Source organism: Branchiostoma lanceolatum, chromosome 14 (assembly GCF_035083965.1).
Source record: "Branchiostoma lanceolatum isolate klBraLanc5 chromosome 14, klBraLanc5.hap2, whole genome shotgun sequence".
In the NCBI taxonomy this organism is placed as follows: domain Eukaryota; kingdom Metazoa; phylum Chordata; class Leptocardii; order Amphioxiformes; family Branchiostomatidae; genus Branchiostoma; species Branchiostoma lanceolatum.
This window is the reverse complement of record NC_089735.1, coordinates 6,984,441-7,008,681: the sequence shown is the minus strand read 5'-3', so window position 1 is coordinate 7,008,681 and position 24,241 is coordinate 6,984,441. Positions and strand designations below refer to the sequence as shown.

At 42.4% G+C, this 24,241-nt stretch overlaps 1 protein-coding gene across 2 annotated transcripts; it reads right to left on the bottom strand.

Annotated features, from left to right (window-relative positions):
* Nucleotides 1-64: 64 nt before the first annotated feature.
* Nucleotides 65-23,697, bottom strand: LOC136449157 (dorsal root ganglia homeobox protein-like). Of its 2 annotated transcripts, none has more exons than XM_066449012.1 (7): nt 23,382-23,697; nt 19,848-20,001; nt 15,221-15,309; nt 13,535-13,636; nt 6,928-7,106; nt 4,056-4,153; nt 65-1,230 (listed from the first exon to the last, which is right to left on the bottom strand). In XM_066449012.1, exons 2-7 carry the CDS (start codon nt 19,921-19,923, stop codon nt 947-949), a joined length of 828 nt encoding a protein of 275 aa, XP_066305109.1. In that variant the 5' UTR covers nt 19,924-20,001; nt 23,382-23,697; the 3' UTR covers nt 65-946. The 2 variants fall into 2 exon arrangements, with proteins under 2 accessions (XP_066305109.1, XP_066305108.1); XM_066449011.1 differs by lacking the exon at nt 23,382-23,697 and adding an exon at nt 22,879-23,270.
* Nucleotides 23,698-24,241: the final 544 nt, after the last annotated feature.

The window sequence follows — 24,241 nt, the reverse complement described above, 5'->3', positions numbered from 1 at the left end:
CTGCATTAGCCTTATGCAGGCCTTTATGACACATTCTCACCCGTGTAGTGTTAATTGCATGTCAGTTTGCCAACCAAATGCACAATCAATGGAAAGTTCCTTAGCTCGAGTCTCAGCAGCTTTCTTATTCTGCTCAAATGTAAATGTTTGGTGAATTTGACGCCTGTGTGCTAACTTGCCCAGGGCATGTAGTACAATCATTATTCTGCATTTTCTCTGGTTTCGTCCATCCGGTTTCCAAACGTATCAATCCATATTGGACTTACTCTGCTTGGCATGCATGATGACAAACACTGACTCTGCATAGAAAGAACGGTAAAATCTGTATGGTTTTTCAACTGTGAGGTTCATCTGTCAACAACTATCTTTGTACCCTTTCCTTTCTCATTTCTAAACAATCGATTCACTTCCCTGTGTTGCCCTACAGAAAGTCGCAGATTTTGAAATATCCTGATCGTGCCTACATCTTCCGATAAACTAAAGCCGGCTGAGCGTTATCGTCTCTTCACTGCTCCTGTGTGGTCCTGGCTGGTATGAAATCGCACAGACTGTCCACGCTTCATTTGACCTAAATCTTACGGCGCGGTCACAGTCGTCATAGGCCGTCGCACGATTTTGATGGTGTAAAATTTTCAAGCCAGCTGTGTCGGAAGCAGCCACCAGCAATGATCTTACAAGGCTTTTTACCGTAATAAGCTAAATTACGAAATGTGCATGACTATCCCACGAACGCCCTCAGCTTGTGATCTTACGACGCTCGTACGATGAATGTGACCAGGCCCTACCATCATACCTCTATACGTACGAGGCGCAGTCATGTCATTCTGTAGGCGTTTTGTCAACTGCTGCAGAGATGTAGGCAAGTGGGACACGAGGAATTCGATTCATAAAAGTTTGAGTGCGATTCCCGCTGATATCTGTACAAGATGAAATGCGTTTGAAGACGTTATTGCTTTGGCTGCTCTTGTATTGTATCCTGGTCCCCAGTCTCCTTCTCTTGCGTGAGGGGCTTGTCAGGGGAACTTCTGCGGTCCGTGTCGGGCCGTGTCCCGTCCGGAGGCTGTGTGTCCGCCGCTGCTGACTGCTGCATGGCTTGCGAGTGTTCGCGCGCTTTCATCCGCAGTGTGGCGATGCTGGAGGACCGGTAGTCCTGCGTGCATGGGAAGGAGCAGCCCAGTGCACATGCGCAGTCCGCATGGCCAGCAACACAGTAGCTACACACCGGAGACCCTGTGATATGAAGAAAAAAAGCTTATTATTCGTTCGTCCGTTCAGACCCCTGTAGTGCCTATCTAGTGGCATATAGGGCAAGAAGATTCCTTGTTGTTTCAATAGCAGGGTATATTTTTACAGAAAGGGGTTGCTAGCCATTCCCCTTAAACGTACTCTAGGCACCTCCTCAAACACGGAACCCCATTTTACATCCCCAACCGAGCCGTCCTAACCTAGACGTGAACCGGGGTCTCTCAGTTAGTAACTTATTGGAACCAGGAGCTCAACTTTGATGCTGCTACCTAAATCTTACTATAAATTTTTAAGATCGTGCCTTATGATTAGTTCTAATACTAAATGGCAGATTAAAAAAACTTTGGAATATTGAACTTGCATTTTAGTTGGACATGTCCCTCTGTTTCTATACTTTTATTCAAATATCCCAGCCCTTGCCAAGGAAGACTCAGCAACGACCGTTTCTAATAAAATACGAGAGATCATTAGGGCGGGGGCGCTGTGAAGGAAAGAAAAATACACATTTACACAAGAAAGCTACCAGGTAAGACATAGAACCACAAAAGGAATAAAATAATTTGATTTAGATTGCATAGAAAAAGACACACTCCCTGGCTAAACATAAAAGAGTGAAGACGAGCGAACACAAGAGGAACTCTGTATTGTACACTTCTGATTTTTCTCTCTCTTATATTTGCTTGCTCAACACGTGCCTGAGTGGAGGAATGAATATGTCGTCTTTTGTACTTTATGTATTGGTTTAGAGCGATTCTGATGTCAACCTGTCTGGACTAACTCAAATATGTTTCAAGATGGCGTTACATATTTGACGTAGAGCTCCATGAAATGGTCGTGAGATAGGATTTGGTCGGAGACCACCAGGAAAATGTTGGGATGTCGGTGCGACGCTGTGATCGTTGGAGCGTGACCTCGGGGTTAACTGCAGAGCAAAGACCCCGCACCTTTTCGATATATTGCAGATGACAGGAAAGGCCCCATACGGTCACCACTCTTTGCTATGAAACGAGCTGACTTTGATCCTAACTTCGCACAAAAGGAAATTGCGAACTTGCGGAATTGCTAAAATAATCTTTTATTTCTTGAATATCGCCATTTCGTGCTTGATATAGAAACGCTCTCATGCCACACATACTAGTATACAACCGCTACGATTTCGGGGAATAGCAACAGCAGTTATAGACGTAAGTACCAGGTTAAGTAAAGTCTGTCTTCAAGCTTGGACGATGAATCAAACTTTCGTAACAAAACACTGTGAAGACATTTGTGTCTGTTGAATTTCATGACAAAGTTGGACTTACGATTCTGCGGTGACACAATACATGCATAAGGCCACAGATTTGTTGTGTCATCATATTATGGGACTGTGACTACTCAGAACAAAACTGCCATACCTACTGATGAATTCCCAAAAACGAAATCTGATATATTGGTATTTATTGAGAGAGTTGATGCGGGAAGCTGTAACATTTTCATCCGTTCCTCAACGCCTGGTTGCTGTGCCACCTACGGGGCCTTTGCTGTTGGCCATGAGTACAAACGTGTGACAAGGAGCAGAAGAAAATTATTGGCAAGCAGATCCCTTTCTGGGAGAGTTGGTATTTATTAAGACAGTTGATGCCGAAACCTATAATGTTCATCCGTTCCTCAATGCCTTACTTTATGTGCCACCTACGGGGCCTTGGCTGTGCGGCCATTAGTTCAGACGAGAAGCAGAAGAAAACTATCGGCTAGCCGATCCCCTGACCAATTACCGCCATTCATCACCTGCCCGTTTTACAACACTACCAATAGGAAAATCTAATAATTGGGGTCATAATCACCACTATTGGGTTTGTTGGCTAATGAATACTTCCAGCTCCTTTTGGCGCCCAAATCCCCGCGAGCGAAATCCCCTGTCCAGTGTGATAAGGGACATCATAACGGCGGGATTTCTCGTAACGCAGGCCCGAAATGAGAGACATTACCTGGTGTTAATATTAACGAACTTATTAATATCTAACCGTAGGAAATGGATACTTTTCAAATCGATCATAAATCAAAAGGCACATTTTGGCGATATCTTTCCGATATTGTATTATCTCGTACCGTTCATATGACTCCCTCCGTGACTTTATTGCCATTCCCGGTGTAATAGAGTTGTTGGTAATAACCCAATACCTCGATACACGGAATCTCCGGCCGTATAATGAGAAAATTACTCAGTGAATAAACTTTATTCTGTCTCGCCATCCACATCCACCCCATCACCGCAGGCAGGAGATGGGCGAACATGGCACACGGCAGAGAAACGCACCCCGCATACTTTAGAGTTGTAAAAAATATTACCCGCATTTTCCTCACAAGCAGCATAAACTTCATTAATACTTATCAAATAACAGCTCTGTTTTTAAAGTGATAAGGCATGAGTTCTGCTTCAAATTCCCCGTTAGAAATGATTCACATTCGGAGCAAAAGTTACCATATCTTTTAGGCATCCATGTTCGATAGAAGTGCACTACAGACCATCCAACAGTGACCGCACAACAGTCGCCAGCCCTAGTGCTTGTCATGACATGTGAAAGGAAAATTTTCGGTTTTCATTGGTATGGCCAACTTTTTAGACTTTGCATGTTCAGTACACCACACAGGTTGAACGATTTTCATATGAATGTCGTCACGCAGTATGAAAGTACAAGGAACTGGAAGCATTGATCTCTATGGCCTATTACCAGCATTATCATCAATTTTCAGTATCAAAATTAGTAGTTTTCTACACATTGTTAGGACTTCAGTGTTAGAATTAGAATAATAAACATTCTCATACTCACCCCCTGGGAACGGGAGCATAGAGAAAGCAGCCTGGGGACGATGGAACAACTTTGGTGACGTCACTGAGTTTCCAATTCCACATGGCCGAAAACTGGAACTAAAGAAACAGTGACAAGCATTAAAATATCAATAAGACAAATTTTCAGATTCATTTATACTGGAGCACTTTTCCATCTAGTCAAAATATTGGCTCAAGATATAGATTCTGCTAAGAAAATGTTCTTTGTTTATGCACAGGTGACAAAATATGACAGTAAGAAATTTGAAGTTGATTTGTCCTCTTGCAAAGAACTTGCGAAGAAAACTACTGTAGAATGCAAAATGACAGCCGTTATGAAAGAATGAAGTGGTCAAAACGATATCTTTTCGAAGAAGACTTCAACGTGACAGTTAAAGATGAAGCCCCTCGAAGTTCCGCCGTTTTGACTCGTATAAACAACTCTGTATGAAGTACAGCTGTTTCAACTTTAACCGTTGATGAGCGTTGCCACGTTATGTCCAAGCTTATTTTTGTGGGGAAAACAGTTAACCGTCATGGCACTGTCCTTGTGAATGTTATATCTTGTATAAGTATATGAGTCATGGTAGTGTATATGAATTTCGGCTAGCACATGCCGTTGTAGTCGCCTGTGTGATTGTCCTCGCTATTCGTTATATGTATCCTCCTTAGATACAAAAATACACTGCCTCCAGTTTGTTGTTTTCGTTATTGTTGCTCCCCGCAGTCTATGTGTATGTTATCACACCTGTTCGGCCATACATTTAAAAAGAAATGGGCTTTTTCCTTGGCAACGACACTGTTGTAGTACGCATGCGCGAACTAAATGTCTCAATTCTAGGGTTCCATTACAGCCGTGCAATGTAGTTATGGCTCCAACTAAGAGAAAATTACTTTTCTTTTCACTACTGCAAAACCCCAGACGGAGACATACTAACAACCGGTACATAAAGTTGAAAGGGCGCCTGAATAAGTCTTTAATGAAGTGCATTAAACATGTGTGCGGAAACTATCACTTTTAGGTCTGTCCAACATATATCCAATCAACCACACATGTATGAATAGCCTGACATAAAATGCATTGCAATCTTTCTCTCATAACCATCATAATTGATCAAATACATATTGCAACGCCCAAACAATCTGGCCACCGCTTCTCCCATTTTCGGTTCAATTGGAGACGGATTCGTAGATCCAAAATCACGATGAAAATGATCTCGATAATCTGACTATTTGACTGGACGTAATGAAAACCGAAATTCTCTGCTATGAATGATTTAGACGGTGGTTCGGAACAAAGCCTGATATGATTCGGACTTCAAATAAGGAATCAAAGAATATGCGCATTTGAAAAAAATGATAAAGTGACAATAAAAATATAGCAAACATGGATCAAAGCAACGACACAGCCGCATAATTCTATGAATATAAAGTACCATATAAAGATGTGTTCGTGATTGCTATTATGTTTGAACCTGCTGTCCGTGGGAGTTAGATAAACTACAGTGGGCTGCCAACACTCTCTAGGCTACAAACCCGTCTGGTATCTTCTTCTGACTTCCTTCCTTTAGTAGGACTCAAGTTCGTGTTTCCGTTGCCTATCTCCTCATCCTTTCGCAAAAATCACTCGTCGTTTCCACCATCTAAGTAGTCCTTAATCCAAGGTAGTTTCCTCAAATTTGGATTTTTGTTATATAGTAGCAGAAGCAATATCTAATTTTTCTTGTCATATGGAAGTTAACATTTAGTTCTAGGGTAGAGACATGTTGGTAATCATTGAGCATATCGCTCGTGTACTACAGTTTGGGAAACATCATGTTTAAATACACCCCATTTCTTTTATCACTTTCCTAATCTTAAGTATGGAGAAAAGGCATCTGTACAAATCCTTAAGGTACGGACTCTAATCCACACAATTTGAACTTAACGCATTTATTTATAACTTCAAGATTTTCTTGACAACTTTTCATTACCAACCTATTTGTTTGCTCCTCGCTTTGTTTGATCACATCCGGATTTAAACCGGAAATATTACCTGTATAAAGCAGTTTGATCATGCTACCATCCTCGTAAAAGATTCTAATGACAGTGGAGTCGTCTTGTCATGTAAAGATCATCGATTTTAAGAAGGAGAAAAAAGTTATTACCTCGGCAAGCATTGCACGCAAAAATACCATCAATGCGATCTGACTCCTTTTACTCCAAACTCACGGCACTGTTCCAAGGTGTTCTCGGTACTGGGCGTGATTTGGGCGTGTAATCGACAATATTGCCTAAAGTTCCCTGCATGGCAGTGTTACCAGCGCTACAGTACATTGTCTTGAACAGTTGTCCTACCATATAGCGTTGGTCACATCCCACACAGCACTGCGAACACCTGAAATCCGTACCGTGTCTCAACCGGGGTTTAAGGTTAGTTTAGTTACATGGGGATGGTAGGGAGCATTATTGTATGTTAGAACTCTGATGTGAAAGCAATTAATAGTGCATATCAGAAACAACAGTTCTGCTAGGTCCTTTATCAAAAACACAATTGTATTGGCACCTTGATATTCAGTTGAGAATTATTAGCAATCAGGTATTTTTTTTAGCAATAGCAACCTCCTTTTCCCTCGTTTTGAGTCGAAAGGTTCCCCCTCGTTTTGCACGTAAAGGCGGTTTTACCATTTATGAGGAACAAACAAACAGATAAAGAGAAACAGTAATGTCCATAGTGTGGCAATGCACTATTCAGTTACTATATCATACATTCTGGTTAGTATTTTCTACAATCTCTCACGCAATTTAACAAAAACATGACTTTTGGATCAACCTGTGTGCCTAAACATACTATATGATAATATATTGTTCCTAAGTGTCTGAAGAACACCCACCTCATGCTGTTAGCTGAAGTAGTGGAAGGTCTCTGTACGGACGAGGATGACGATGTCGGCGGAGACTTGCTGGGCTCTTTCCTCTCCCCTGACTCCCCGTCACTCCCCTTGTCTTTATCACTGTCCTTCTTGTATTTTTCCTGCTTCCTCCACTTCGCTCGTCGATTCTGGAACCAAACCTAGTCGAATAAAGGAAACTATGTTACGTGCTGCTGACTGTGTTGTTGTAAAACTTGAACTGAACAACGGTGGTCACTTTGATAATGTTCGTATGCAGATAACAACTCTAACTACAAGGCCACCGTGTCACCACTCTAAACGAGGTATGGCAATTTTACCCAACCTTTATTATAACACAGCATTGCCCCGATTTAACCCATGACCACACCTAGAAAACAGTGAACTCTAGCCGCCAATGTTTGTCATGCAGAGTAACTAATTATCCGGCTCCATAGAGCACTAGAACTGGTATCCAGGGGGAGTACTAATCGTTCGCAGATGTCTATCGAAGACAGGAATCCCGATAAGTTCGGACGGTAGAGGAGGAAGACCCGAGTCGATCGTCGCAAAACGACTGGCCCGGGGAAAGCTGCGTGAGTGCGCGTATCGACTTCATAATAGACGCTAACTGCTTTTTCGATCATCAGATACCCTTCCTGCAACCCAGTCACTCATGGCCCCTTCCGTGTGATAGTGTGCACTTGAAGACAGACAAAAAAAACAGAGCCTAACTAATAACGGAGAAAGGAAAAAACACACTATTTTCTTAACTGCCACTAAACGAATCCAGAACAAACGAACATCATTTTTTTTCTTCTTTGCAAGTTTTCTTCTCTTTATTCATAGTGTATCAACAATGTAGAATATTAAAACGAGCAACATTGACTCTATACGACATGTTAGATTATACTATTAAACATCAATGATTCTTAGAGAGCTAGAGCTGGAAATCATGCCCACAGCCTGTACACAATATACGTCATCTGTACATTGTACCATGTATTACTTCACGCTTGAATAAAAAAAGTCCATGTCCACCATACGGTCAAAATGATATGACATTTAATCATGATGTCCCATATCATCTGTTCGCGAACTGTTGGCAAAGCATTGTATATTCGTTTATTTGCAAAATTATGCAAAATCACCTCTGCCTTTAAACCTCCGTTTTCACAGGTAGTCTCTGAATTTCTTTTCCATTGTCTGCTTTGGATATAATAGTAGAATATCTTGACATTTTCAAAAAGTATACGACAAATTATATAAGTACCTCTCCTTGTCTACATTTTGTACGTGGCTCGTGCTACAAAAATCATGAAATCATATAGTAAACGTCTTATAAGAAAGTCAGTCCTGTAAACCACGGCGTTAAGTCCCGTAGGTAGGGAATGCAAATTCCCTAGGTTCGAATGTGAAAAAGATTGAAGAGAAGTCGCCAGGCTTGTATGAAAGAGTCGATCTGATGGGACGTACATGTATGTACAGATATCATCCGCAAAGTGACATACAGACAACCGTGGGGGTACAGAAAAGATTCTAAGCGCATTCCCGTTTCCTAGCTAGATCCTATCAGTTTGTTGACTTAGTCACCAACAGAGGTGATAAGGTGGCCTTGTCGTTTGGATCGTTGGTAAGAACCCATAGCAAGTACCAATATTGTGCCCTTTCAATTAGTAAAGACATGTCACACCTATGATAGTACAACAGATTTAAGAGACTCTATGCTACAGCTTTGAATATATCTTCAGATGCAACAACTCCCACATTGCAAAAGTAGGTAACTTTAAATAGATAAAAGACTTTTTCATTAGAAAAAATCCCAAAACTCATGATTAGCCCCACTCGACTGCAACTCTATATCACAGAACTTTGGTTAGGGACTTCCTCTCAGATGGGACGTAAAGCTGGAGGTCCCGTGTTTGAGGAGAGACACTCTGACTGCCACACCTCGAGCACGTTAAAGATTCCATCACACTAATCGAAAGAGTAGGGCCCTTCTCGGTGTGAGTGTATCAAACCTTCAGTTCAGTCTTATACAGCTGTACAAAGCTGATGTGTTACGCCTAAAGCCGGTTTACCATTTATGCAATATTTTGCGAAACAAACAAAAAAGCTTCCCACCACCTATTTGTGGTGTCAAACCTGCGATCTACGAAAAATGTGACTCAAATTTCATTCCCTCTGTGAGTCCGTCTTAGCCTTCCACACTTATTTCACGCTTTTCCTTCCACATCTTATTTAGTTATGGATGGTTCATCCCGCGCAGATCAAGGTATCCAAACGTCGTCGGTAATAAGGATTGCGGACATCGATGTATATATCTTTCTGTATGAAAATATTCCTCTAGTTTCGATGTCATATGAAGTATAGAAATTCTACCCGAGGGTAGGAAATGACATCAGCTACAAGCTGTCGGTCACTGTTGAAGAGAAAACGTCATGGACAAGCTTGCATGTCTTTAAAAGACGCTAGAACTTTTGAGGTTCACACGCTTGTTTGTGCCACTTATGCCTGTCTGTGGTGCTGAATTCTGTGGTGTGAGGACAATCCTTCAACAGTCATCCGACAAAACTTTTACATAGTCTATAGTCCATTCATCTGTTTCATCATGATCTGTTCTGATACAGTTCAAAGCAAAGTTTATAAAAATTACCCTTGACTGGCAATATCTTAACAGAGTGAACGGTTGTCCGTGTGATAATTTTGATACCGATGTTCTGTGGATAATGGCGGTATAGGTTCGATTAACCTTTTGTTTATTGGTTTGGATCAAACATACGTAAAACCAAGGTTGCACAAATAGCGGGTAGATACTGTGAGGGGCTGACTTTGGAATCTCTATTAGACTTTTACGGATACAAACATACCATTGTCATTGATCACCCGACTTGATTCACACCAACTCTCCATCTCCCGTATTAACAAATGACAGAAAGAAAGTTTAGTCATGGATCGTGTGAGTGTTGAGATGAAGGAGGGAGGACAGGACGTGATGTGGATTCTAATGAAGTCGGTTTCGCGCCCGGTGAGTAACAAACTTTGGTAGGAAACCGCAGAGGACGTGGAGAAGATGCATTTATGCGTCATATCCTGTTTCACCTCCGACACATCACACCTTTAGGGGACGCCTGTTTACCTGACAAAACGTCTCCCGCTGGGGCAAATCTTCTCCGGCGACCCCGTGGTAGGGTCGAACTCGACTCAGCAGACAAGGGTTGTTCCCGCAGACAATTAACGCACTTCACCGCCATTAGCACTACAATGCCACCAGCGGATGAAATATAGATTTAGCAATTGCCTTTGACATCAACGGTATTTTCATCCACAGCCGGTACATTATCTAAGTAGTCATTACAGCAGCGCGTTTGGGGCAAAGTTGTTCCCTGGGCCGCCAGCTTACATCTGAAGGATCTTGAACTAGATATGTTTGAAAAGTAAAACTGGATCCGTTAAAAATCAATACCAAGCCTACTGACTTAACCATTCTCATCACTGAGACCAACAAAATGTTGTCAATTATTTTGATGAGGCGCGAAATTGCATTTTTCTATTAGTCCCCGAAATAACAGCTCGCCAGCCAAGCGTGTGGGATTTTCATCTCCTCAAATCCCACATAATTGCGTTTATTCCCTTACTCCTTTTAACTGCGCGCACCAGACCAATTGTTTTTACATTCGCTTCCCAATTTTCGTCCCAAATTGAAGCGTAAAGGCGTTCCTCCTCCCCCTAGCCCACGATGTAGTACTCATCATGTAATGAGTTGTCACGGCTGGCCGTACAATACCATAATCTGCTTACACCTCTAATACAAACTCAATTATTGCTTTCTAATCCAACTGATGTGTCTATTGTCTATGCTCCTGTCGGGAAACATTAAGAAATTAGCCCTTACCATCACGCGAATTAAGGGTCTCCTGCAAGACACATCCAATATCGCAGCAGGGCCTTGGAGTCAGACTTTTAGTTGCGCAGATTGGGCGTTTATTAGCACGGGAGGACATTAGGACAGCCATTTCCCGGTCAAGGGTTTAACCCTACGGCTATAAGTACCCGGCAAGATGGCCCGAACATCACTTCTCGCACAGCCTGATTTGAAATTAATGGAGTGAGCTTCATTTGCTGGGGATTTTGGGTCCGGACATTAAGCGGAAGGATCGAGCGTACGCTTGTTTCAAAGGGAATTGGATTAGAAAGGGAGAGAGGAATCGCATAGCGTAGAAAGGGTGTGAAGAATTAATAGAGCGTCGTCAGACGTTGATTGGATTTGAGTGGAAATGATGGCGCGTTGATTTAGATGGTTTTTGAGTAGAAGAAGCAGATATGACCGGAAACGGGAGGTAATCTAATTACCTTGAGAAGGGAGGGTCGGAGATCCCAAGATATCTGGATTTCGGCGAGACCACTAATAATGGTGTTAAATGCATGATGTGTGGATCCACAGGAACAGAAGGCAACTGCCAAATGCTATCATTACATCGTATGTAGCGTGGTCTTTTGTGAAGTGGAAATGGTGAGGTGTGACCTTGTGTGGTGCAAGTTGTGATATGATGTGGTTATGTGTGATATGTGTGGTGTGGTGTGACGTGGTGCGGTGTAGTGTAGTGTAGTGTAGTGTAGTGTAGTGTAGTGTAGTGTAGTGTAGTGTAGTGTAGTGTAGTGTAGTGTAGTGTAGAGTAGAGTAGTGTAGTGTAGTATAGTGTAGTATACTTTACTCCATTCAGGGAGAGGCGCGTGGTGCTATGTACGCTTGTGGTTTGTGAGTAATAAACGATATAATAGTAGTGTGGTGTGGTGTAGTGTAATGCCTTGGTGGTATGTTTTGTTGTGTTGTGTAGTATAGTGTGGCTAGTTGTGTTGTGCTGTGATATGGTGTGGTGCTTAGTTTGATGTGGTGTGATGAGATGTGGTGTCCTGTGATATGGCGTTTGAAGTGATGTGTGATGGTAGCATCCTGTACGCTCTCATGGTACGGAGGGCGTTGTTGTGGTGTCATCCTCTAAATCCTGTCCTTCGATGATGGGTGTATGTGTATTTGTGTGTTTGTGTGTATTTGTGTAATTTGTTGGTGTGTGTGTGTGTGTGTGTGTGTGTGTATTGTGTATTGTGTGTGTGTGTATTGTGTATGTGTGTATTCGTGTCTAGGTATTTGAGTGTATATTTATAAAAAAAAACAATGCATAGATTAAGGTTCTCCTCATGTAACCTTCCCCTGAAGAAGTCAATAGGTCATCACCTAAACGTTTGCGATAATGGTGGATTACATCACCCCATGACTTGTTTCAAAATTTGCCTTAGACCACTTTTGTGTAAAGGTATTCTAGCGGAAAATGCGAGCGTCCATATGTCATCATATGGTATTCTATAAAAGCGGCCACACATGGCACAACCTACATGGTATTAATGACGTGAGGTAATGTTTCATAGCCCGGGAAGGGAACCATGAAATTAAAGTGCGATGAGGGCGGGCGTTAATGGGGCATGTCGGGATGGGTCCTACTGCGCATGCGGGGTAGGAGGAGGGGAGGGCAGGTGTTAAGCGTGCGCGTGTGGTTCCTGGCAGAGGTCACCGTTCAGGGCGGGGCTGGGAGAACTGTAGCTCTGGGCCAGCGCCAAACGCTGTGTAGCGAGTAGGGAGGAGGTGTGGAAACACACAGAGCGATTGAGCCAATATGTGGGGTGCTCTCCGCAGTGGTCTCCGCAGTGGTCTCTTAGCTTTGCACACTTCTGATGTTACTGTTACGTACCCTACAGATCTACTACCAAGGATGAGGATGAAACGGGGCATACAGTGCCCTGTGCTGAAAATACTAGGACAGGAATAGTCCAAAATGATAGCTAATGCAATCATAAAGCCACTTTTGCGAGGACTTTTTGTTTGCCTGATACTGGTTTGGCTTAAAAGTAGGGGCAAATAACACAGCAGCTGTAATAGAGAAAAAGGGCGGGCCACGATGTAAGCATTTCCGTTTGATGCACAGTTCTTCTGCTAGCATGTTCTGTCCGGTGGTCAGAGTGGTCTGACAATGTGACGGTGTAACAAATACTTTTCTGCAGCAAACAAGTGGCTGGGCAATATGCCTCCCCTATTTCACGCTATGCCTAAGCTCTTTGTTTTAATGTTTAATGCATATAATGATGGATTGCACATAATATAACAATGACAAAATACAATTAAAAGTAAGGAACAAGACAGAACAGGAGCCCCAACAAATATTGCACTGTCACTCATTTGCTATAGTTCAGAATACAGTGTCAATACAATAATTTAGAAATTAAATAAAATGAGAAGCCAAATAAACCAATTGTACTAGCAACAAAACAAATAATTAGAAAATAAGCTAATAACTAAAATCGACGAAATATCTAACAAAGGAAATGATTTATTTCTTGCTGTTATGATTTTTACTGTCTAGTCTATTTAATGATGTTTTGAGCTGACGAACACTTACTTGTCAAATAGCCAATTGGTCCAATACTCTTATGATTTCATATGATTCCACGTCAGAAAGTGGATTTGGTGTAAAACTTCAAAGAAAACAAACATCACTTTTCACAGGAACCCTCCACGGTTTAGGATGTGTTGTAGTGAAAAACGAGAAGTTCTAACCTGGACTCTGGCCTCCGTCAGGTTGATCTTCATCGCCAGCTCCTCACGAGTAAACACGTCCGGATAGTGCGTCTGTGCGAATACAGCCTCAAGTTGCTCCAGCTGGACAGAATTAAAGAAAGAAAAAATCATCTGATTATCTGACATGAACAACATTTCTCCCTTCTCTTGTACTGAACCATTGACTCCGTGTGCGGAGTCTATGTTTTTAGTCTGTTTGTGTTGATCTGTCGGTAGTTATTTGAATACGCTCAAAAGACTGACATGAAGTGAGTGGGAAGAAATTAAACTTGCCGGAGTTGCAGTAAGTTCAATTCAGAGTTGGTACAATCAGTCATGAATCAGACTTGACAGCAGCCCATGGAAGGTTACTTTTTCACGGTAAGGCCTTGAAACACTCATTTTCCATGCTGTCTTCAAAAGCAGCTAAATTAGACTGTCTAGCCAAACTAACGTATTACATCATCCCCTATAAAACTAATTACAAAAACACAAGAGCTGTAAGTCTCTTTCAATGTACTTAAAGCCACAGTCTTCATTTAAAATGCCACATTCTGCGTTCAGGCTGTAGCAGTAGCGGCAAATCGAATCATGTCCTCTCCAACTGGAATAGGATCTACCCCACAATCAGCCCGGCCGCATATCTATCCAATTGCTGCGGTTGAGGACAAATTTGAAGACAAGTCAAGATAATTCCAGCACGGCGCTTAACCCGCTTCTAACTTAATTGTGCTTTAAAGGTGACTTGCGCATGCGCCTTAGTCAGGCTCTGTACTCCAAACGGAAATGCGATTACGCCTTGTGCGCAAAGCCTCTTGGATTAAAGCAGCCAAACCTTCCTTTCCTGACGCGGTAAAATCCGATAAAGCCAGCCCAATAACGCCATCATAAACACGTTATTATTCAATTACCGCTGCAATCTAGTCAGGAAGGCAGTGAATGTCGATTAAGGCGGACAAAGCAAGCCGACTTCTGTGACTGATTAGATAAGTGAATCACGTCGGTACCACTCGGAAAACTTTGCTGAGAAGAGGCGAGCCTGCCTTTTCAGCGGAGTAGAACGGCAGCCGTGCTCAGTGTGTCGATCGATAAGACATATTTTACACCGCCTTGTCTTGGTGTAGGTTTTTTTAAGATAAGGCCTGGGAAGATTGATATTGTGTTTTCAATTACGGTTCTGAAAAAAGATTAGGGTTGGTAGGTAGTGACGATCTTTTACAAAGGTATCGGCCGAAGTGATCCAGCAAATACAATTATCAGATATCAAAGTTCTTTGTACACAACCAAGTGTTTTATTCGAGCCGACGCTTCGGAGACTTTCTGTCACCTTTCTCATGGAAATACAGACTGGTTCTATTTCGCACTGCAGGCTAGGTGTCGCTGCTAACAGACGCGGTCCCAAACGTAAACATTTACACATAAACATGGGTAATTTGTGCGGCGTCTGCAATACGGTTGTTATGTAGATTAATACATACATAGGTAGTTCCTGCAGCGTTTACAATCTGTTGCATTTGTTCGCTAGCAGCGACATCTAGCTACAGCGCGAAATAGAACCAGTCAGTATTGCCCTGAGTAAGGTGACAGACAGCCACCAAAACGTGAATGAAACACTTGATGGTTTCACAAAGAACATTGCTTTACATTTCTGTTGTTGTTATTAACAAATGTGGCAGAAACCTTTACCTGGTGTAAAGTGAATGTCGTTCTGTTGCGTCTCTGTTTGCGGCGGGCGAAACCATCTTCCAAGTCTGGGGGGTACTGAAGTGGGGGATCTGGAGAGAAAGTATGAATGATAACTAAGAGTTGCCACCATTTCGTACCATTTTCTGGTAAACACACACTCAACTATGAAAATCGATCTGAGATGGTAAATTACAATGTGGAATGGTTAAAATGTTCTCCAAATAAAAAAATGGACTCATTGGAATTTTCGACTAAACCACTCAGAATAAAGAAACCCACCCACGGCAGTGTTCTGTGTGGTAAACGATACGAATGTGATAAATGTGTAAGTTTCTTGTAGTTGAAGGTGCAGATTACCATGCATTGATTATGTGATAGGAGTAAAGGAGGCATTTACATCAGGGCGCGCCAAATTTCTCCCATCCGGGACGGGGGACGATATCGACTTCCAATAACCTTTGACCCACTGCTAACTTCACAGGTCACCAGAGTGATTGGATCAGAGAGCAGAAGAACTCTGAGTGACAGTCGAAAATTTCAGAAAGTAATTCCAGTGAGTGCCCTTTTTTATGATGGAGAACGGTTTGATCTTTCCATGATGCACTCATCCAAGATGTGCGTTTTTATGTTGAGACTATTCATGGAAAGTAAATGATAGAAAGATCCCAAACGATGTTGTACATACAGAACCCGCGATAGATGATTATGATGATGTTTGCTACACTTTGATCAAAAACAATGTGGACAGTATTCATGAAAAACAAAAGTGTCGTCTAATGTGATATAAATTTACCTCTAGCTAGCTTTGTCTGTTTGTAATGATCAGTGTTTATATGGGCCATGTGCTCAAAACAAAAATACGTATTAAACAAGAAATCATGCCTCTGTTGAAGTATTTGCTTTGAGCTTTTGTGAATTTATCGTTTTATTCATTTATTGTAAACTCCTTGCTAATTCTGTCTACGCATGCCTTCCTGTTTGAGTTTGAACCCGGACCAGGCCTGCAGCATCACTTTTGCACGTGGACCAAACCAGCCTTCCCATCCTGCAAGTCTCCAGGTACACCATTTTCAGCCTCACATCCTGACACAAACTTGCACACACACCAGGACCAACAAGCAAACAAACAGTACCTAAATTTGTCCAAGTATCAATACCACGCATCGGGTCTGTGCATTATCTTTTTAGACAAACCTTTGATCTGTGCATCTGTACCTATATTTACACCATTACTAAGAAGCGAGAAGAGGCCAAATTCAGGTAATTATTAGACTAGTGCTAGCTTGTCATTGTATTTGTAAACTGTGACATTTTCTGTTGTGACCTGTACTGAACCTACGTGGGTATGTGTGTACAATAAAGGTCTTCATTCCCCGTATCTGCCAAGCATGTCCGACTACGCTACACCTACCGCAATCTGACGCACGCACACACGGCAGCCGCACCAACCACAACCGTCCTTCCTCTACGTACGTCTTACCCACATACTCTAACAACTCTTGACTCGCACCAACTCTGACACCATTACCACGATATTACATCAAAGCTCGCATGGGGGAGCGCCACTCCCCTGACAGGCAGACAAACGTAACATATTGAATCAAGGTTCGCGCCAAGGTATCTCCCCCGACACTGCAATCAGCAAAAGAGTAATAATCCTGGTTTGCTATCTGTTGACATACTCTAAATATTCCATTACCGTGTGCGAGTGGGAGACGCCCGCTCAAGTCCCCACGAGCCTGCCTTTCTCTATCGGGCGTCCATCTCCAAAGCGCTTTGTGTAATTGCATTATCGACCAATTATTGTCAAGATAAATTCAATTAACAAGTCAACCAACAAAGGAGCTGCCTCTGGTGGTTGCGTGCCGCGGGGTGAATGGGAGACGTGCGCGGCAGGGAGGATCGCCCGTGGGCGGAACAACCGGCCCCGTCGAGCTCGGCTTCGATTTGTGTGGTGACATCGGGGTTTGCGCGCCCCGTGGCTAGAAAAGTAAAAACGCTGGGTATTTAAATGGTCGAATTCTCCAGACATACGCAGGGGTTTTCTAGGGCAATTTTCCTGTGGGATCGTCATTTTAGAACCCAATTATCGAGCAGTAGATCTGCTTCCTTGCCAATAAAAGCACCGGTGACTGCTGCCACAAACTGCTTTGTCGGCGTAATAGCCATTGACTGAGTCAACGCAGGCTGCACTGCCTTGTACCTAAACATGTACAACCCTTCTCCTATCATATTGTACAGAATCTTGTACTTCAGCGACACAAAATTACGCTCATTGATCAGGGAAACCTGCACGCCAACAGCGACTCGTAAACTGCTGATCGAGGCACTAACTTTGTCTTATCTTTCCTTTTTGACCGAGGGGCTTTAAACCTGTTTGATGGTATCTGTATAACTCTTATCTTAACCCCAATGTGTTGGTGTTAAAGAAGCCGATACAGTGCTTGTAGGGAGGTGATTGTAATCGTTGAAACAAGAAGCATCCAAGTTGTTTAATGTCCCCGAGGAATGAGATAGGAGTCAGCCGTTGGAGAGGGAATATTTCAAAACTCCGCAAAAATGAACGCAGAGATATATTTGTAACTGTATGTAATATCATCTAACAAAAATCAAGTTAATTACATAGTTACAAACAAAGTCTGTGGCACGTTTGAGACATGGCGTCAAATGGCTGAGTGTCTAGGGTTCTCGGGTTCGATTCCTGGCCTTTCTGGCTTGACGTTGTGTCCGTGCGAAACGCATTACGACTTTCCTCACTTTAGCCAGGTGTAAAAATGGGTACCTGATTTCGGTTGGGCAGGTAAAAGGCGGTGGAAAGAGAGGGATGGGCTCCACCTTCTAATGCCGTGCTCTAAACACGGTGGATAACAACCAATTACGGCCTCATAAATGTTATTCGACCACAATTACCTTTTTTACCTAAATAGTTTTCACGTGTAGTTTTGAAAACACAGACACGAGGGAGACAAACTGGCCTCCTGCTTTACTACGTGATCGTTGGGGACACAAGTGGCTAGAAATGGACAGATTCTGACTATATCCTTCAACTTGAATCTCAGAATTGCCTGACAAGCCATACTCTTCATCTCTTGCCTCTGTTTATCAATGGATACCCTATAACGTAGCCACAATTTTTATTCTACTGTGTTTGACGCGTACATATTTCTTAGAAGTCATCACAGGTTGAACTTCCAGTTCATAAGGTGTCAATCAAACGATATGGGAAAGCGTCTTCAGATTCTGCATTAACTTGATCCAACCAGATCTACGTATCAACTGTTAGCGACTACATCATAGCCGGTCCAGGTGTTAGAAGGAAAGATAAGCGTTGAGAAATAGAGCGGTAACGTGGCTTTATCTGGCGGTAGGGTTCTATACACGCAGGGGTTCAGTCAGACAAGTGGTTGATTATGTAATTGGGGCATAAGATCACCACGCCATTGATAGATGGGGAGCCTATAGCCTACCGGAGGGCAAGCTTTTCACAAATCCCCTTCTTCAAAGAATTTTCAACCACAGAGAACAAAATCAGAAAAACAAGACTGAGAATTTCTATGATAGTAAAATCACCTAAAACTATATCATGGCAACTGAACGTTTTAAAGCTATAAAATTCCCTCTTTTCCTTTGGCGAAAAGTTTGGATTCACGCTTAGATTTACGATAGAACTGTGATTTTGCATTTATCATTATAAGTGTTTGTTTTTGTCAAATATCTTTTTTTCCATGCTCTATGGTTTTCTGAGAGGATATAAGTTTCGTAACTTGAGTCCTTCGTCACTTTGCCTTGTCCATGTATTTCTGTTTGGTGCTTTGTGAATAAAAAAAAAACTCGTAGTACTAAGCTGCCATTGTATCATTCTGCTCACTGAAAAGACAACAGCAGCCAAAAGTCTTCTACAATGGGGACAGTTTTAATAGTGTTCACATATTCCCCCTTGGGTACTACCAAATTATATTCACATGGTAGCAGAGTCCCACAGTACCGATTTTTTTTGAATAAGTAAACTTTGTTTGGAAGGACATTAATCCTTTCACACTTGGACCAGCTATTCCTTCTGATCGTTCAGACATTTGTAGTGTCTAGTGGCACACATGGCAGCAAATTTCCTTGCTGTTTCAGTAGCAGGGTATATTTTTACAAAGAGGGGCTGCTAGCCATTCCCCTTTTACATGCTAGAGGCACCTCCTCGAACACGGTACCCCCATTTTATGTCCCTTTCCAAAGACTTGTGCAGCTCGAAATGAGATGTCCTGACTGAGGATTCAAGCGAGGTCTCATTAGTTAGCAACTGATTGGAACCAGGAGCTCAACTGTGAAGCTGCTACCAGTTGAGCTATAGCTATATGATAATGAGTAACATTATGTATCCTGTGGAAGTTGTTAGCGCTTCTGATGTGTGCAATTGTGGCTAATGTTTACATGCGTAATTCAAAGCCATGGTATCAGAACTAACTAAGTTAAGAAGAATAACCCTGCAATGGTTTCCCAATAGAAAGGTGAACATTGGTATCAGTTCACGAATATTTAGAAGCTACGAAGACTTAGTCTAACCTGCCGTAAGCAAGGGCGATAACTAGGAGGAGGTCCAGCCTAAAGTTGACATCTATGACTAGTTCGTACTTACACGGCAATCTTCCACAGGCAGCGTCGTACTCTAAAGGTCCTGGGCTAGGGAACGGGGGGTAGTGGAAACAGTACATCCTCTCCTCAGATCCAAACTCTCGCGAGACTTTGTTGGCGAGACCTGGCCGCTGCAGACTCTTACCTACTCGACGTTACTACAAAGGAAAATACAGTATGATTAACAAGCTATGCAATATAAATCATTTATTGAAATTGTCATGAAATATGTAATTAAAAGGCATGTCATTCAGTAAGTTTCATACAAAACGTTAACATTCCGTCGACGCAGCTAGGTTTCGGTGCTTCTACTTAAATCAAGTACCATTGGGCATTATTTGCACATTAGTAATCATTTGCCTAAGGGTTCATATTTTCTATTCATAAACAGAGGCTTTCTAAGCACTACAAAATAGTCATTAGAGACACATTTGAGGAGATACATCTACATGATACCTATACATGTGGTATTAGAGGAAATCTCATGGATTTATCTTGCCCTAGTAATCTTCCTATTCTAGATTTTTCCTGCAGAGATGAGAAGGCAATCGGCAAATCAAAATTCCATGGGACTATTATATTTGTACTAATGTAATACTAACCCCCCTTACAAAGAGACATTAGCTATACTATCTAAATATACGATTTTGATGACTATTGTGATGTGGAATTAGAGCAGTTTTGGCAGATGCTCGTCTAAAAATCAGCAAAAACTCCAAAATCATACAGTAAGGCTTATCCTCGAGTCACTACACAGATCCCACATCGACAAGACCTCAAATCACGAAATGCAAGATGCACTTCCTACAAACTACTTTCAAAGCACCCCGTCAGGATCTACCTTAGAGCATCTGACACAAATACATACTAAACCAAACATAGCTCTACCCAGGCCTTACAGACAAACGCGAAAGTACTGAAAACTAGAAAGAGATGAATAGGAGAAAAACTGTGATAAGAAGCAGACAAGCAAAATGATATCTCGTAATGCAAGTTGAACATGTGCAGAAACGTTCTTGGGCTATTGATTAGAAATAAAGGGTGCTTTGTTCACATGCGTCCTTTCCTTGCCATGTTCTGCTGACAAAGTGTCGTAACTCACTGCAAAAATTGGCCGCTATAAACAACGTTTTTCCGCAGCTCTGCAACGTTGTACTTCAAAGCCACGATCCTTACACGTCACATCGCCAACTCGGTTGATTCTAATGTTAAGAGTGTTTCTCAACAGTTCTCCGTTCAGGTAACTGATTCTTTTACTACACTGTAAGTTTGCTACAGCCATGTCGCTACATGGCAGGAGTTGTTTCACTACATGGTAGAAGTCGTTTCGCTACATGGCAAAAGTCGTTCGCTACATTTGAGTGTCATTTCTTTACATAGAGTAATGGCGTTAGAGATCATTTTCCTACCATTGCAATCACGCATGTATTCACAGAAGTTGGAATCGTGACATGTGTCTTAGCTGATTTTCTCACTATCCCCATTACAAAATTGGTATTTCTTGGTTCTGTACACGAGTATCTATATTTTAATGTATGAAACGCCTTTGTTTTAGCTAGGGGCTCTACCTGTGCAAAAATATTTTGGGTGTATTTTGTCATGGTTAGCAAGTATCAGGCGTTGTGTCATCATTTGAATTGAAGTTTTTGGCACTCTTTGCGCAGACCTCTCCTTCAATGTTTGACAAATATGCAAGACATGGTTCAACACAGATATACGTACTCAAACAGTAACAGATGCAAAAACTACGTTCAGTTCTTGGTCAATTTTAAGTAAACATGCTAAAGCACCTTGCCAATATCATATAAGTTTTCACCTTCATCTCAACACACAGCTGGTAGCGGTAACATCCCTGTGTCAATGTTGTCAGTCTCTTTACAATAGTTTACGTTTCATTTGCAAGTTCTTGTGCAAGGTCTAATTGAAACATATAAGTTTACGGACAGTGCAAGATAACGATAGTGACATGCAATACAAATGGTTGATAGAATCTAAGTTTTGGGGGTTTGACATCTTTTTAGAAGCAATGAAAATAAATAATATTTTACAGAAAACATACATGTAAGCCCTCTCCCTCGGCATAACTGAACATAAGATTATATTTTTGTTGGTTTATCAAAGCACTAAAACACATTCATGAATTTGTTCAGATTCAACATGGAACTCTTATCCCTTGGTTTCCCCTTTTTGTACGTGTAACAGCGATGTGAATAGACGGTAGTTCCGTGTACGTAAAACATTATCCACCAGAGATCTTGTTGCAAACCAGTCGATAATACGACGGCATGATTTATGTCCGTTTATCCATAACCATAGGCAAAATATGCCGCTTTCTACATTACCAAAATTAAACGACTGGCTATGGTAACATTAATACATTGTTTTAAAATGTTAGAAAGGTTGGACTGTACTATATCAATTTTGGTATTGAAAATGTATCATATTTATCTATATCTATATATACATTGTTTGTCTATCGCCCAAATGGAGGTGTATAATTTTGTTTTGTCCAATTATCAAGAGATGACCTAGTATCCATATGTCCTTGTTGCACATACAAAATAGATCGGTTATGAAAAATGACACCGCCTTCCCCCTTTGAGCGGTTAATAATTCCGCTTTTAATTGTGTCCCTTGTAGCTGGTCCTTGTCGAACTCGTGTCAGTGGCTAATCAACTGGGACTTACGGGTCCTGCCCTGCCCGGGGGCTCCAACAACAATATTGCTGGCGTAAACCGCAGACGTGTACTGGGATCCGCACAACTTGGAATGACCGAATCCCGCCGAAAATCACAATATTTCACACAGTACCGATTATAAGGCTGATTATTGAGACAAATATTAGCGATCTAAATGTAGACCAGAAGGTGTAGAAATAGTTTGAAGTATCTAAACGGGCACAAGGGTAAAGAACAGCAGAGCTGTACGGTTTCACATAAATCTCTGCCGTTTCTGTATCTACCACGTTGATCTCAGTACCTTCAATCAGAAATATCAGAGAAGGAGACAGCAATGGGCTAATTAAAAGCACATACCTTTTCGTCGCAATCCTAGAGACAAGCCTTACTCTGCGGTCTTGTCTGACCGCCTAGGCGTTTTTGTAAGGCCGGCGGGAAGACCAGTCCGTGCCGCTGGGCGATGTGAGCCGGTGTCCCTCACAATAACCGCGGATAAAGACTCGGCCTAAGCTCCCTCGCTCCGACCCAGGCCGACTATTGGTTCCCGCTCCAATCCAAACCAATGACTGCACCAATAATTTCATCACCCAAATTTTATTTGTCACTTGTGGCACCGGCCTATCGAAACGGCATTATTTGGGCCGCCTTAAAATAGATATATTGGACGATCAGCAAAGTTTGTAATCAAATATTTACAAGAAAGCCCAGTGGCGCAGCGGCCCGTTCTATACTGGAAGATAATTCCACAGCACACTGGTGAGAGAAGGGGTGGGTGAGATGGGGGTCCAACGCCCTTTCTACGTTCTTTGGCAATGGACGGTGTGAAAGTCTATCGCAGGCAACATTACAAGGGTGATTACCTGCACGTGTAGGGTTCTCCCCGGGTCAGCGTGCCGAGACGGGTGGGCTGTTGTTACGGGCCGATGTGCCGATCAATCCCGCCCGACCGTTCGATCGGCGTGCGTACGGCGATGACTAGTACCGACAGTGTACCTCACCCACAGAGTTAACCCTCGCGGCTCCAGTCTCGCCCCTGGAAGCCTTGTTCTGACAGTTCCCCAGACGGGTAGTCTGATGAATGGTAAGGGAAGCCCGACCTTGTTCCCAGATTAGAATCGTCCCGCAGTCTGCTCGCACAGCTACCCGCCGGTCCCCGTACAAATGAGAGCGGCTCGAGTAAACGCAATCCGCTGTCAATATTGCTTATGTTCGGAAGAACAGTCACGAAGGGCGACCACCCCCACATAATACCTACCGCGGATTAATTGTTTAATGAGCCTCAAACACAATTATAGACACCTTGTAATTATGTCATGATATTATAAATATTGCAATATCATGAGCTCCTTATTTAGAAGCATAATGGGGCTGCCATGCCACTAAGCCAATACGCCCAAGGCGAGGCAAGGTCGTTACTGCAAAACTCAATTTGTAATGAAAACTGAAAAGTCATAATCGTATTAAGTTTCATCGAACATTTCGTATAAGTAATGACTTTTGCGAGCCGGAGGTATTAATCTTGTTTCCAGCCAGGTTATTTGTACAGGGGTTGAGTCAGTAGCGTGAAGGGAAGAATGGCTTACAATGTGGTAATCGTGTCTACAGCCCGCGTGAAGTGAAGTAGAGGCTTATATTGTCGTATTTCATCTCTCACCAGTAGAGCCTTTTCCACGGCGGCGACCAGAGCGCTTGTAACCAAGCGGAAACATGGCGAATTCAT